Below are 15,879 nucleotides of genomic sequence, written 5' to 3' on the forward strand. Positions count from 1 at the left end.
ACCAGAGCTCATGGGGGGAACTGGGGATGGGGTCGGCAACGCGCTTATGATGCTTCTGGTGTTGCAAACGTCTATAAGCTACGGTAATCGCTTACCATCAGGTGAGCTTTACGTTTGTTTCCCGATTTACTGACATTAAAACATCGTCGCCGACGATATTTTTCCCTACGTGCGTTTCACGTTCTCGTCCCGTCCGTCTACCGTCGTCCGTGACGGACTCTACTATGAAAAGATATTTCCATAACTTTACGTCCTATTTAATCCGGACAAAAACGTTACGAATGCAACGAACGGCCTTAATATTATTTTGATAAATACATATTTTAAATAATAAATATATTATAAATATATTATATACATTATAAATAATATTAACTACTTTATCAGTATTGCCATGTCATTACTGTCTTTAATAAAGACAGATAATAAAAGTTCAACGGTGTAATAAAAAGCTTATAGTTTGTCCATTAATATTTATTTGTAACTTAATTAGCAACATGTATTAGGTACTATCTAACGCTATATATACACAACACTGTACAGGCGCGCGGACGCACATTAAATGCTAGCGATGTCTCGGTTTCAAACTCCATTTCATATATTATTTGTTTCAATCTTAATATAATATTACAATATAATTTACATAACATATAAACACTATGAAGAGTAGAGATAAGGAAGAACGACTTGTGTGTGAGAATCAATTGAAAAATTTTCCAGCGGTAAACTGCAAAAATATAAAATTTCACCTTAATGACACTGGCTCAAGAAAAACTACAATATGAACTAACTGAGTTAAGTGTTCTGAGTTCAAATATTTAAACTGAAGTATGTTGATTAAAATAATTTAATTTTTTTCTTGACCACAATAGTGAGGGGACTTTTTGCGATGCGATGGTAGCGCCATCTGTTGTGACAAGTTTAAATTAGTATCAAGGCTACCCGCAGCGTCACTTGTATGACGCTTTTCGACAGATACACAGTTTTATCTTCATTACCTCTACTACATTTTCGATACATACATATCTTTTGTTATCTTAATTTTATTTTGAGTTTTACGTAGGTACGTCAACTGATTCTCTATGACATTAGGAACTAGAAAAATATAGCATGTCATACACAATCAACATTAAGTCTTAGTGAAGCAGTCTTGAGTGATTTTATCACTTATCGTTTAAAAAACAAGTTTGCAACCGAGAGCGTCGCGTTACAAAACTTCATTTTAATACTAATCGAAGGCATCTCATAAGACACTGCACTTGACAATATCGCTAATACTTCCCACAATATTAGTCTCTGTCACTTTAAGTACTATCGAACCGATATGCGATCTCATCTGCGGACATTCGCCAACTTTTGACTCCAGACGGTCACGAGGCAATTTGATACAAAATAAAATTTCTCTTATTGTCGAAATATCACAATGCACGTCGCGTATTAAATCTCGACCGGATCGCCAGAGCTGAGTATTCACGTACACGACCATTCCCCACCGAGCTGCCATCGAGCGAGTCGCCTATCGAAACGGAAGACAATTTTCATATTTTACACGAACATCTTATCCTAGATAATACGAAAGTTAACAATATTATAAAAAATTAAAATAAAACGGCAATTTAAAACAAACGAATCAAAACAGGAGATTCTGGACAGGTTCGACAGAACGGGATCGAAATCGGGAGGAATAAACTTAACAATACTGAGATATACGACGGCGGTCGGTCGGGCGTCGCACCGCGTCACACTGACGTCACGTCCCTCGCGTCACACCGCGTCACACGAGCTTGCCGGCGTCCTCGGAGCGCGCGCGCGCCAGCGTCTTCTTGACGCGCAGCGCCGTGAGCCGCACGGGGGGGTTGTGGTGCCAGCACTCGGCCAGCAGCGCGGCCACGGCGCCCAGCGCCCCCCCGGCGGCCCCCCAGCGCGCCGGCACGGGGGGCCGCTCGCGCCGCGCCACCACCACGGCGTGCATGTCCTCGAAGCTGGGGTCGGGCGGCACGCGGTCGTGGTAGGGCAGCGCGTAGGGCTCCACGAGCGGCGCCGGGCCGGGCGCCGCGCAGCGCCGGCACAGCTCCCACAGCACGAGCCCCAGCGAGTACACGTCGGCCATCTTGAAGGCCTCGAAGTTGGCCGCGTCCAGGCGCTCGTCCAGCAGCTCGGGCGCCATGTAGCGCCGCGTGCCCACGCGCGTGTTGGGCGCGATGTCCACCTCGTTGCGCTCGGCCACGTGGCGCACGGCGAGCCCGAAGTCCGCGATGGCGCACTGGCCGTTCCTCTTCACGAGGATGTTCTTGCTCTTGATGTCGCGGTGCGCGATCGCCGGCTTGCCTTTGGTGCCGAATATGTCCATGTGTAAGTGCGCGAGGCCGCTGACTATCGAGTAAGCCATCGTCGCGAACGATTGCGGGTCGAGCACGGTCGTCTGCAAGTAGTCGTACAGCGAGCCGTTCTCGTGGTAGTCCGTGATGAGTAGCATCTGAGTCCACGAGCCGGTCCCCTTGATGTCGGCCGCGATGAACCCTAAGATGTTCTCGTGTCGCATGAGCACCGTCTGATATATCTCGGTCTCCCTGAACCAGGAGGCCTCCTCGGTGGTGAAGAACACCTTGACTGCGACCTTCTCGCCGCGCCAGCGAGCGGACCAGACCTCGCCGTAGCGGCCCTTGCCGATGGACTCGACCATCTGTATCTGTTTGGCGACGGTGCGCTGGACCAGTAGGGGCAGTCCGGAGCCGGAGCCCGAAGAGACGTCGGCGAGGGTCGCGGGGGCGGGGGGCGAGGGGGGTCGCTTGCAACCGCGTCGCCGCCTCCGGAGCAGTAACCAGAAGGCGGCAAAGAAGGCGAGAAGTGCAATGCCAAGCGCGGCGGCCAGCAGAGCGGTGTGCGCGGGGGGCGGCGCGGGGGGCGCGTCCGCCATGTCGGGCGGCGGCTCCGGGAGCTGCGGGTGCAGCCGCCGGTTGCAGAGGTCCTTCTCGCAGCATTGTATTACTTTCGGGGTTTGATGCGGTACTTGTGAACTTTTACACTGTAATACAAAATGGGTTCAGAATTAGTTTCACGTCTAAACTTCTTGCACACTTCTATTAAATTTAAACACATTGCTCAGATACAATGCTGATGTTCTAAGTTGGTTTATTGAAAGATATGAATAAAATGCAAAAGTGATAGTCGCCAAATCTGTCGGGAATAACTGCACCAATTTTTATTGAGATAGAGCACAGAAGAATATATACTGATCAAAATCTGGAGCAGCCCGTCAAGGGAAATAAATACCACAAGCTTAAAGGTCACAGATAAAAAATATTGCTCTCACGTAATGTTGTGTTCCTTTGGTAAGGTTACCAGAGCTCGCGGGCAGAAGAAGGTCGACTACGCGCTAAAGCATCTGTAGAATACGGTAACTGCTTACCATGGTGCAGGTGGGCCGTAAGCTTGTTTGTCGACCTAGTCATATATATTTAAAAGAAAAACCAAAGCTTCTCACCTGCATAAAACCGGACTCGTCAGGCGGCAGGCAGCCCGCGGTCCGCTCGGGAACCATAAGCCCATTCTCGTCGTACAACTCCTCGACGGTGACGAAGCAGTAGCCGCCGGGCTGCGTGGTGCAGGTGCCGTTCGGAGCGCCGTCGGGGCACGCGCTCACACCTGCACACTCGCACACTATGCCCCGACCTGCAAGTTGCAGAAAACTTCCTTTAGCAATAACTTTGATATCATGGAAATATAACATTGTTAATTATCTGTAGTTAAATAAACATAAGTATAAAATCAGAATAAGACAAATACAACGAACAGTCAAGAGCAGGAAACGCATTCGAAAAATAAATTATTCAAGACACCTTACGCTTTATATATACTTCATTGCACTAAAAAAAAAAAGAATATACAGAAAATTACTCTAAAGAATAAAAATCCTGACTACTGGATTCGCTAACTCAAATAACAAATGCAAACGAGAAGAACTGTAGTGCATTGGTTACGAGGAATTGAATCCGCTAGAATAACATTAATTTACTATGACAAGCATCCACCAGTTTTCACATATGTTATAATCAAAGAATAGACGATAGTGATGACGAACACATGATGTATGCACTCGGTTTACGTTTTCAATTACAACTGACTGTAATCAACAGCAAAGAAAATAATCGAAGGATAAAACCTGTAAGTGGTAAACGAATACGGCGACATTTTTTACCAAAAAAAGTAGTTAACCTTAAGATACATTCGATAAAGTTTTATTTGCTTTGTTTTCAATGTAGCTTTAAATAAAACGCGGATTTCAAGATCTCACGACTCGTTTCGCGCGAATTTAATTAAGATATCATCGACTCAACTCTTGTTCCTAAAAACGAATGGTTCTGACTGTATGTAATTAATACCCAAATATCCATAAAGTGTCAAATTAACGTAAAAGATAAAAGGATATAAAACAATGTCAAAGCGATTTATCTCAAAAATAACCCACATGCGAGTATCAATTTTAACGCTAATTAATTAAAATGTAATGATGTTTTTGTCTTAGTAGTAAAAACAACTAAACTTAATAATTGTGTTCACGAAATAAAAACAGTCTTCAATTATATCGAAAAGTAATACAACGTAGGTAGACGAAAAAATAGTCAAATAATTGCGCGTCATATAAGATTCCTCCTAGAAGTCATCAGGTCTCGATTTAAACAAGAATCGTCAAAATCAGTACACCCAGTGTAAAGTTGATGCGGACAACGAAGGCCGACGAAAAAATAGTCAAGTCAATAGGCATTATCAGATATAACTCGAAAAAAACTTTTCAGGACTACATTATATTTAAATAGAACTACATGACACGCACAAATTTCGATAATTTTTTTTATCGAAATTTGTGCCGACATGTCGGATTTCGGTGTTCGGATGTTCGGATCCCAACCGAATTGAGAACCTCCTCCTTTTTGGGAAGTCAGTTAAAAAGAAACTACGATTGTCGACAGAAACACTAAAGCATACGACATCCAATCGGAACAAAGATACAAACACAAGTGCAAATATTCTTTATTGCACACCAATAAATAGACAAGAAATAAATAACAACAAAATGTAAATGTACAAAAGGCGGTCTTATCGCTACAGAGCGATCTTTTCCAGACAATCTTTGGACATAGGACATGAATAGAATATAAATATTCTACCAAATCACGGACAAAAAGCAGGTACAACGTTAGAATAGCGAACTGAAGAAAAATATAGACAGTTTAACTTGACCGAGACAAACTTGGATACTTGCCACGGATACGGAAATGCAGCACAGATGTTAGTACGAGCTGATTCATTAAACTCTCATAAAATAGAAACTTACACGATGTTAACAGACGCAAACGTCTTCATAAACAATTTGTATTATATAACATATCTAAATGTGGCCTGCAAAATCATTCGAAAAATTTTCAGAACATTACTGAGACATCATATTGCGACATTGGTCTGCTAAAAATTCCCAGTAATACTAACTTTCTAACGATAAGGTTAGTCCTTGCTGGTAAGGCGCGAAGTCCATTATTTTACACTAAAGAAACATCAAGATTGGCGGAAATAGACAACTTATATAAAAAAAATTAATAGCCACGTGTGAAAGATCATCACTTGAGAACTGCTCGAAAAGTTCTGCAAATTTTTTGTACTTGTTTGTGATTAACTATATTTTGTGAAAGAAACTTTTGGGCTACCCCCCAAAACAATAAATCGTTAATTTTCATGGTAAGCTTTTAAGAAACTTCTGTGTATAAAAAGTTGATGGATGTTCTTTTTTTTTAAGTTTTCTTTAGTAAATTGCACCTGTGTGGATCTGAGGCGGGGCGCTAGTTTAGAAATAAAGATGAAACCATAACTGGTAATTTAGAACGGAACGGGATATTATAGAATAAGGTTAGCTTCAGTTGCTGATAAAATTATCTGCTAGACAAAATTTTAAAATATATTTTTCCTTTTCACACTTTACTCATGAGGCATTTATACGCAACAGATGAATCCAAAGGTATTAATTTATTCTTTGAAGTGAAATAAATCCTAAGGTTATGTTCACTCCTACTGATCTATCGGTAACTTATATAAATATAATAAATCAAACAATAATAATATAACGGCCAAGTATTTCAGTTTTCTGCATATATTAGAATATTCAGAAAACTGAAAAAAAAAACAACTAACAGATCGTAAGCAATACGAACCGTTTACCGAATATAGAAACCGGATTTAAATATGTATTTGGCTTTCGACGTTGAATGGTATCAGGTGAACGATAGCTCGACAAGCGTTTGACGTAATAATATTAGTACGAAAATGAGTATGAGGATAATTCTGTGAATAGATTAAAAGGAAAACACATAGCCTTAATTACCGGTTTACGTTTATGACACACCAATATGTTAGTCAGTTATATCCGACTGATTTATTGGAAAACGATTGAAGAACAGTTACGTTTATGTATGTAATCGTATGTATTAATAAACTACTAGCTGACCTGGCAAACTTCGTATCGCCTTATTTTTTTTTTCTTAAATATAATAATTACACATATCAAAACAAAATATACCCTATCTTTCAAGTTGGATCAAACTGCACACGGTGTGCAAATTTGATTAAAACCGGTTAAGTAGTTTAAGAGTTCATCGCGGACAAACATTGTGACACGAGATTTATATATATTAAGATAGCCATAAGTAGAACTGATGTAGGCACGTCAATTTTACGAATTATGCGTCTTGTATTCAATGGCCTCTAGCACGATGAATATAAGGAAATAACTAAAGTAGGGCACAGCAACAAATATCCCTCTCAAGATCTGGACCAGTCCAACTGGTGAAGTATTTCGACCTTACAGAAGATCACAGCTAAGTAACACTGCTTTCAAGTAGTGTTGAGTTCTTGTGGTGAGTAAGATGACCAGAACTCCTGAAGAGGAATGGGGTAGTGTCAGCAATTAACGCGTTTGCGATGCCTGTAGTGTTGCAGGCGTCTATAAGCTACGGTGATGGCTTACCATCAGGCAACCGTACACTTACTTGTTTGCCGAGCTAGATGCATAATAAAAAATAATAAAAAAATTAAAAAAAATGTCAGAAGTTTAGAAATATCACAATACTAACAAACTACTTTTACTGTGACCATTTTGCCAGGTCCTTGTCAAGAAAGTTTTAATAATTAGGACACAATAGAAACACCCAATAATCTACCGCAACGATAAAATTAATCGTATAAAATATAAAGAAACTTTTTATTAATATCTGTAACCAAAAGTAATCAGAACTGCAAATATCTATAAGGATTACTTCCATAACTAAAAATGGCTGAATTCACCTGACTTACAGAGGAAGAAGCAAGCTTCAATAATAATAAATGTAACTCGTTTAGCGGCATCGCATTACACGTACAAGTTAATTCAATAAACTTTCTTCTTGTTTATCTTTCTCTTAATTAAGATTTATACGTGTATTTAAAACGCTGAGAATAACTAAACATTGATGGGGAAAACAAACGGAGGCATTACATTTAATGCTGCGGTAATATGTGATTGTTTAAAACTAGCTGCCACATTTTTTTTCACATAGTATGATCAACGAACATCGATGTTTAACCTAAGCTAAGTTACGGAAGCTACTATCCAAAATTTTATTACAATAGTTTTAGCACTTTTTGATATCTACACGTACATATTTTATTCAGTAGCAGAATTAGGTATAGATCATTTTAAGCGTTGCATTATTTGGTACGTCTTTAGTTCAAAAAAAGGTTTAAGAGTTTAATCTGCGGTATGTCTAAGATTCTTTGCGAAAGATGCACTTCGTTAATTAAGAATATGCAATCCTTCACTGCCTTTACAGATACAGACAAAATAAAAAATAATCATATACTCGAAATGATCCCGTTTCGATTTCACTACATTTTATACGTAATCAATAAGATCGTTACATTTAATTAGGCTAAATAGCCGTTTAAACTAAAAGTAAAAAGAAATAAAAATATTGGCATACTGGTATTTAGAGCCGTATAATAATAAAAAATCTATTATATTATAAGATGTTATTATATGTACGATTTTATTTTTGTGTTACCCACACATTAGGGATTCTAAACATTTTTTGAATATCATATCAAAAATTGACCGCTCCAGCGGGATTCGAACCCGCGTCTCCGACTGACCGTGTCGGTATATTGTATGACTATTTAAAATATTTTTAAGTTAATAACGTAACACTAGCTAAATAGTTATAGAAACTTATTAAAACTCTAAAGAAATAAAATCCAATAAGATTAAATCAATTTTTGGTCTTCCTGAATGTTTTTAATATTACATGAAATTAATAATTCAACGGCTCCTAATAAAACTAAATTATAAATCAAAATATAACTCTTTCGATACATGAAAATTAATTAATATTTACGAAACCCGAACATAATATGTTGATAAATGACGAGAAACAAAACGAAAGCTTGACAGAATAATCGAAATAACCGTGAAACATTGAACCTTGATATTCAAATCTGTCAAGACATCCCACATCGCCTTAGTTTTTCATTCACATTGTATCTAGAATCTATGTAGGTCGTCATATATGTCTAAGAATAGTTGATTTGCCATATAAAACGAAATTGTCTCTAAAAAAAAAATACAGTCGAATTGAGAACCTCCTCCTTTTTTGGAAGTCGGTTAAAAAATGAGTCTATCACCATAATTAACCAGGTTTCTTAAGATATCTTTAAGTATTTTTAAGTACAAGTTTTTCCGATTACTTAACATTTTTATCCATGTAGGCTGTGTATAAAAAATAAGGCCTATCATTAGTTAATGCTTAAACAGAGTATCGACTTTTTTTTGTGAGGTTATTATTACCATTTATAAGCATTTAGTTATTAATATATTTATTATTCAAAATTTAAAACACAAGTTGTTTGGTAATTTATACATGATTAAGACATTGTAGAAGGCGGATTTTAGAATATTATGTCGTAACATTTTCGTTACACTGAGAATAATATATGATTATTCTGTATTATTTCTATTAATAAAATAATTAAGAATAAAATGCCAGTGATAATTACCATTTGATAACTTAGTCATTCAATTTATTTTTATTACCAAGGAATCAATATATTTCACTTAATTTATAAGTATTATAACAGGTCTATTTCTTTTTATATATAAATAAATAAAAAAAGTATAATTAAAATTAAATTATATAATTACTTGTTAATAAAGTACATAACAAAAATATTTAGGACATACAGACGCTTTCCGGTAACTAAGATCAAGTCAGAAATCTATTTCGAAAATGCAATGCAAAATTTGCGCGTACATTTTGCGCGCTATAAATCTTCAAAGATAGGATGTTGCACGTCGGATATCCTGCGTCGTTGTCAGAGAGCGTGAATTGTTCAATGATTCGTATCTTACGACTACGTATCAAATATATATGCTTTACTTCATTATTTATCTGTTCACATCTTATCAACAATTATAAACATGCATTTCCTTTTAATAAGGATAATTACGACACTCGAAGTAAATCAAATGATAAATTTATATCTATTATCAGAAATTGTCGAGTATTTTGAAACAGTACGTTTAAATCGATAACACTCAAGAATGTTTGTAACTAGCGACGTCTGGGAGCGGGATTAGTTTTATAATTAAAGTTGATAGACTTTTAAGTTTTTCGGCGCGCTGGCCCGACAGGTACCAGACAGCCCTTCTATCCGTATAAGGATAGCGTGAGGTACACAACAAAAGGCTCTAAGAACAACAATGGGGATGGCAGGTAGAGCTCAGCGGCGCAGAGAAAATGAAACTGAATAAATTGTACAAACTTATGAATATTATTTCGTGATGTTTGCTACACTCTGCTATAGAATAAAGTTAGTTATATAACACAGTGCTAATAATCATGGATAATAATGTGTACAAATTACTGTAAGATATGAGAAAATTTATAATTTTCTAAAAATATTTTCACATTGACATTTGACAGAAAATCATTAAACAGTTTTTACAGACTATTAAACAGCACTTAAGTGATTAAATACGAGTTAAAACTCATCACTGAATTTCGGAAATGGCAAAAACTCAAAAACAATCACATGTTAGTCCATCAAATATATCAGTTCAGTCAGAGCAGAGCATAAGTTTACACATAATCGTAAGCACGAGATATCTCGTAATGTATTGTTGCTCATTTATCATTTAATTACACAAACCTATCACGACCATTAGACCTTATTAACAATCTCTAGACTCTACTTACGACTTGCACGTCTCAAATACCAAAACTGCGATTGATAACCTCTCACGATGCGAAAAACGGAGAGAACTGGAGGATCTGACCGCTGCGAGAACACAAATCATCGAAAGTGAACCGTCGAACAAGATTGACACATTTCCAACACAGATGCTCGCTAGAGACGCACATTTGTAAACACTCGACTACTAAATAAACGAAGTTTACGATACATAATTATGGCAGATCTGATATATCGATACGAAGGTATCACATACTTAGTCTCATGTCGGCGAGCGTACGAGACGGGACCGGCACGACGTCCGCGATATCATTTAAATTTAACTCGAGACACCGCCGTCTGTCGCCGGCTTTATTTTTACACCGGCGATGTTATGCACGGACGATGACAACGCACGCCGTCTCACGGGAAACGGCAAGAGCGCGAAGTCTGAGTCGGGCGTGCGTCACTAGCAGCGCTCGCGGTGCGAATGACTGGCGCGCGGCGCGCGGCGTCCCCCTGGCCAGAGTCCCCCCTCCCTTCCCCACGGCGCCGCCCCCGCCCCGACCGCGCTCCGTGCATTATGCACCGCTGCAGCCTCCACATGGTCGGAGATAACATGGGCCAGCCGCGAACGGTGTCAGGACGCGAGCGATTCGGGGCACGCGAGTCGAACACGATTCATTGACGCCGCCCGAGATAATGCCAACCGTTTGTACGACACATAAACATTAGATCGGCGTACGGCCAAAATAATAACAATCTAGTGCGGCGGGCGGGACGTCGATTACGCGGGAAATCGAAACGCTTATATTTTTTTTTTTTTCAAAAAAGCTAAAATTTTTGGATAACATTAACAATATCAGTGAATGATACAAAGTGAAACTCTTCATACTGAATGGTCGATGTTGTGTCGAAACATTCAGACGGCCGGTTCCTCGCAAGACAAAATAATGAGGACATATTGTCTAAATTTAGCGGGATATGTTTCCGATTTAATCATCTATAAAACTCTCAAGAGTATGTTTTACGGCTAACATTTATTCTTCCTGTAGCCGTCGTAGGAGAAAACACATTAAATAGCAATATATCATCCAATAAATATTATGGCGCTGAGCTGATCAAGAAGCCATTAAAGATTCTTTTACGACTGCAACGTGTTTGGCGTTTTATTGTTTTTTTCTTCTTTTAGCATCACATCAGCTTTCTGTACGCGATGTCGGCTTGTATTAAAACTTTATAATAATGAGGCTAATATAATCATAATCTATTATTTAAAATATTAAAAGTTTTAAAAACACGTGTCTACCCCAGTACTAGACGACCCGAGTTAAAATTTAGACTGGCATAGTTAAGTTTTGGTAATAGTTTGTCTTTAAAATAGCTTTTTAAATTATGAGATAATTATAAGATATAATATCATAAAAAAAGTCAATACAAGAATTAAAAAATATATATAATATGCACATTTCGCAATAACCTTTAAGAGTAATACATAAATAATTATACCAAAGCGCAGAGAAGCTTCTGTTAGGTTAAGCTGAATACCTCATTCTCGAGATAAGGATATTCAACAGCAGGATGATATTGAAAAACAGTAACAAGAAAGCTGTAAACCAGAACTTGTAAACAAAAATATATAACTGTGAACGATGACATTTAAAAGTAATTTCGTAATTTTATGATTAAAAAACGAACGCATCATCTGGTGAGGTTTCGCGTCACGAGACCGGATAAATGTTCACGTATATAGGTATATTTACATCTCCTCTCGTAGAGACAACTCGTGCTCGCTGTAAATAATCGGTAATCACCGTTGTATAAGACTCTTACGTTTTATTAATAGACATATTCGGTTTCATTCATATCTTGTTTACGTAAATAGCTTCCGCTAACATTTATCATTCAAAATGCTCTGCAATTAATCAATTACTTGCATGTTAAATTTAAATGTAAATTATAAGCACAGCACATTAAAGTCATATATCATATTTAAGCTATAAATGTTTTACCAACTAAAGTCGCATATGCAACAAATGTCCTGACCGAAAAAATCTAACATAGATGCGGTCTACAGCACCATCATTGGTTACAATTGTAAAACTGCCGATAATAAAACTACAATATACGTAATCCATTTAACAACTAGCAACACAATTTGCCAATCATACTAGTTAGATAAGAAAAACAAAAGAAGAAACAAGAGGTAGAAGTATCCCAACATCAGACTTCAGACATTAAGAAACAAAAGCAGAAACATTTAAAACGACCATCGAATCCTAAGCGGCGCGCCGGCCAGCCGATGCCTGGAGACGTCATCCCGATCGCTCACGTGCCCGTCCAATTGCCGCAATGAATAACGGTAAAACCGTATCATCGACATTAATGCAACTCAAGGATGCTCGCCAAATTCATGCACAGAGACTGGATTGTGAATTGATTAATGAAGATGATATTACGAGCATTTCATCGTCAATATGTAAGAGTTACAACTTTGATGACCATTGCAATTTTAATATCACCCACCCAATCGCCTCTAACAAATAGTAATGAACGATTTTTTTTTTATCCGTTTAGAATAAAAGTACTGGATGCTGAAATCTTAACAAATTATTATTATAAATCATTAGTGTCTCAATTGGTGTAATTTGGTTAATGTATTGGCGTAGCTCCTTTGATGGCATTATAGATTATAGTGTTACCAAATCTACATAATAATAAACAACGCTACTACACGTTTAATAGTGATTAAAAATAGAAATTGAATTCTAAAATCTTTACAAATAATTATATATCATAATAATCATGAGAAAATTAGTACGAATTCTGATGTATCATGTGTACATGAAAGTATATATTTAGTTCTTTCATTCTAATTAGTTACTTTAAGTTTAAAATTGTCGTTTCGTAAAAATTATTAGGGTTAGAGCTATTTTTGTAATCAATCCCAACTTAGTAACAGAAAAAACATAACATTTATGTGATTTAATATATCATTACTTTAATGTATTAATCCATTATGACGAAGTCGATATGTCTGTCAGATCAGAAATATTATGTTGAGAACAATAGTCTTCCATGACTTGTCCAACAAAAAAGAAACATCTAATAAAACATAAACAGCATTGTATGAATTTTCTAATACTTTGTACACAGTTCTTACGAAATGAAAAATTAAGAAAGTTGCGCAGAAAATAGGAAAAATAAACAAAGTCCCTAAAGTTTGCGTTTGACAGTTTGCATATAAATTTGTTTGAAAACCACAATTATCGAAGTTTAAGAGTCTTAACCGCGAAATAACTCTTAAAACCAATAATACAAAAGTCACATCGTTGGTAAAGTCCCACAACGGTGTATTCGTACGAGTCGCACACAACAAACATACATTCGACATGGTTAAGTAGATCGCTGACAAGGCGATCCAACAAACAGCAAATAAGTCACTTTCCCGTGGGAAGACCGGGTGTCGTCGCGATTATGTCTGATGCACGAATTTCTCACCGAGCCCCTTTTGTCAGTCACTCCTTATCTAATATAGTCAAATTGGTGAGATTTAGTTTTCCATGAACGTTCAAGACAGAACTTGCACGCGGCTCGCTTAGGACACAAACTAACATAATTATGCAATTAGGGCATTATTGTTTACAACGACTACTACTTTTATACAGAAAATTAATGGCTTTCACCAGTTGGTAAAAAAAAAAAAAATTGTATAGGGTAACAAAATACTAAAGTTTAAGATATATATTTTTTTTCTTGATTTACAAGCAACCTGCGAGTCCAAAAGCTGTAGTTTATAAGGTAAAAAAAAGGAACCCTAAAGACCCATTTTACGTTCTTCTGATAGACTTATCAGTCACATATAGCAACTAAATTTTATTAGCAACCGAAGCCCTCAAGTCCCAGCCCTCAATTACGCACCACAATAACAAAGGAAAAGTTAGCTATCACAATTTAATTTCCGTCCGCAATCTAAATACTATATTTATCTCAAACACATCTGAAACTAACGTTCGTAGAAAGCAACGGACATTGGATAAATACAATATTGATAACGAAACGATCGTAATCACCGTTTCAAACGAAGTCGATACACATTTCTTGGCTTGTTATTTAGATACATCAATACTATTGCTTATTAGAATATATTAAAATGTAGACCATGTTCTCATCATTTAATCTACTTTTTAAACAAACAAAAAAGAAACAGTTGCTGACTATTTGTAAGATCTTTACCAACTTGGAAATTATTACAGTGAATAAGATTATTTTTTATTCCAAACAAGCTTTCATCTTCTATTTTACTTTTAGTGCCCATAATTAAGAATTAGAAAAAAAACCCTTTCTTAAATAATACTTTCAATATAAAATCAATATTCTCTTAATCTTTTACACTTAAATATCATTCAGTCATTCAGTGGTTTAGGTTAGGCGTTAATATGTCCAGTCCAGAAAATGCTTTTCTAGCATATAAAGAATATGTTAGGAAAATAAACCAAATGCCCTATTTTGACAACTGACTTACAAAGCAACAACATTTTTAGCAAATCTATCAAAATAGGACATTTGTTTTAACAACCTAAATTACTAAAGATTATGAAATAAATTTAGCCAAAAAAAAGTAATAACCAATTTTTTTGAATCGAAATTGAATAAATAATTTGTTCACAGTTCATTAGTAAATGGCACCAATGCTGGACCTGGGGCAAGTCTCCAGTTAGAAATAAAATAACGAATCAATTACATTCTAATAAAGTCTACCCGGCTCTGATATTACTTTTATTAAAATTTGTAAACTATTACGAAAACTATAAACTTTTTGATGGCTCTCAAATTGCCAATATCGGTTTAATTTCTTAATTTTTTATGAGTCTGCATGCAGTAAATTTTTTTAATATTTTCGATTGCACAAAATAAGCTTTCTATAGTAATAAAATCTCAAGGAGATTAGGAAGCGTTTTCTATAAAAGCTTACAGGTGGATCAATGTACTCCGACATTTTAAATAATTATCGTTATATTTCAACCAACAAATTAGACACCTATACACCGTCCGTTTAAATTTAGTTTCTATCAGTGAAAACAGCATGAAAATCAGCATTTATTTTTTTGTAGTTTATACTGAAAAAACAGATCGACATACAGACAGAGACGGCTGGAGAGGTAGTTGTGTAACAGTAGTGAACAGCGATATCAGATCGGTAACATCTTGGCGGATAGAGCCGTCTGAATGCGCAAGCGCTTTCAATTTAGTGAACGACACAGTTATTTCTGATAACTACATCGATTAAACGAACGCGAACGAATCGAGTGCCCACGGCTACCGATAAATCGATTTGTAATAAAGATACCGGCAAAGAGCGCTCCGTCGAGATAGCACCGACGTACGTGCAGAGCTCCATCAGATTTAGATATGAGTAACCGGACCGACCAGAGTCCGAAATGTTTCGTGCTGAAGAAACACTTAGGATAACGGCTGAATGGAATATCTGTATTGGTATTACAACACTGGAATGTTACTAGAATGCGGTATTAGCACGAGCAATGGACAGCTTCAGCTGAACAGAAAAACAAGAGTGAGAAACGATTGAAAAGGTAGTCTTATGTAGCACTAAAATCTTACGTAACAACT

At 37.0% G+C, this 15,879-nt stretch overlaps 1 protein-coding gene across 1 annotated transcript; it reads right to left on the reverse strand.

Moving 5' to 3' along the window:
- Positions 1–458: 458 nt before the first annotated feature.
- LOC123660391 (bone morphogenetic protein receptor type-1B) lies at positions 459–10,597 on the reverse strand. The gene is made up of 3 exons (XM_045595481.1): positions 10,526–10,597; positions 3,485–3,672; positions 459–3,025 (listed from the first exon to the last, which is right to left on the reverse strand). Exons 1-3 carry the CDS (start codon positions 10,533–10,535, stop codon positions 1,775–1,777), a joined length of 1,449 nt encoding a protein of 482 aa, XP_045451437.1. The 5' UTR covers positions 10,536–10,597; the 3' UTR covers positions 459–1,774.
- Positions 10,598–15,879: the final 5,282 nt, after the last annotated feature.

The sequence above is a fragment of the Melitaea cinxia genome, chromosome 15 (assembly GCF_905220565.1).
Source record: "Melitaea cinxia chromosome 15, ilMelCinx1.1, whole genome shotgun sequence".
Classification (NCBI taxonomy): Eukaryota; Metazoa; Arthropoda; class Insecta; order Lepidoptera; family Nymphalidae; genus Melitaea; species Melitaea cinxia.

Excerpts from the sequence above, each read along its gene's own strand:
- LOC123660391 (XM_045595481.1), bottom strand. Across the intron at positions 3,026-3,484 it reads ACGAGTCCGGTTTTATGCAG|TGTAAAAGTTCACAAGTACC; the intron begins GTGAGAAGCTTT and ends TTTGTATTACAG.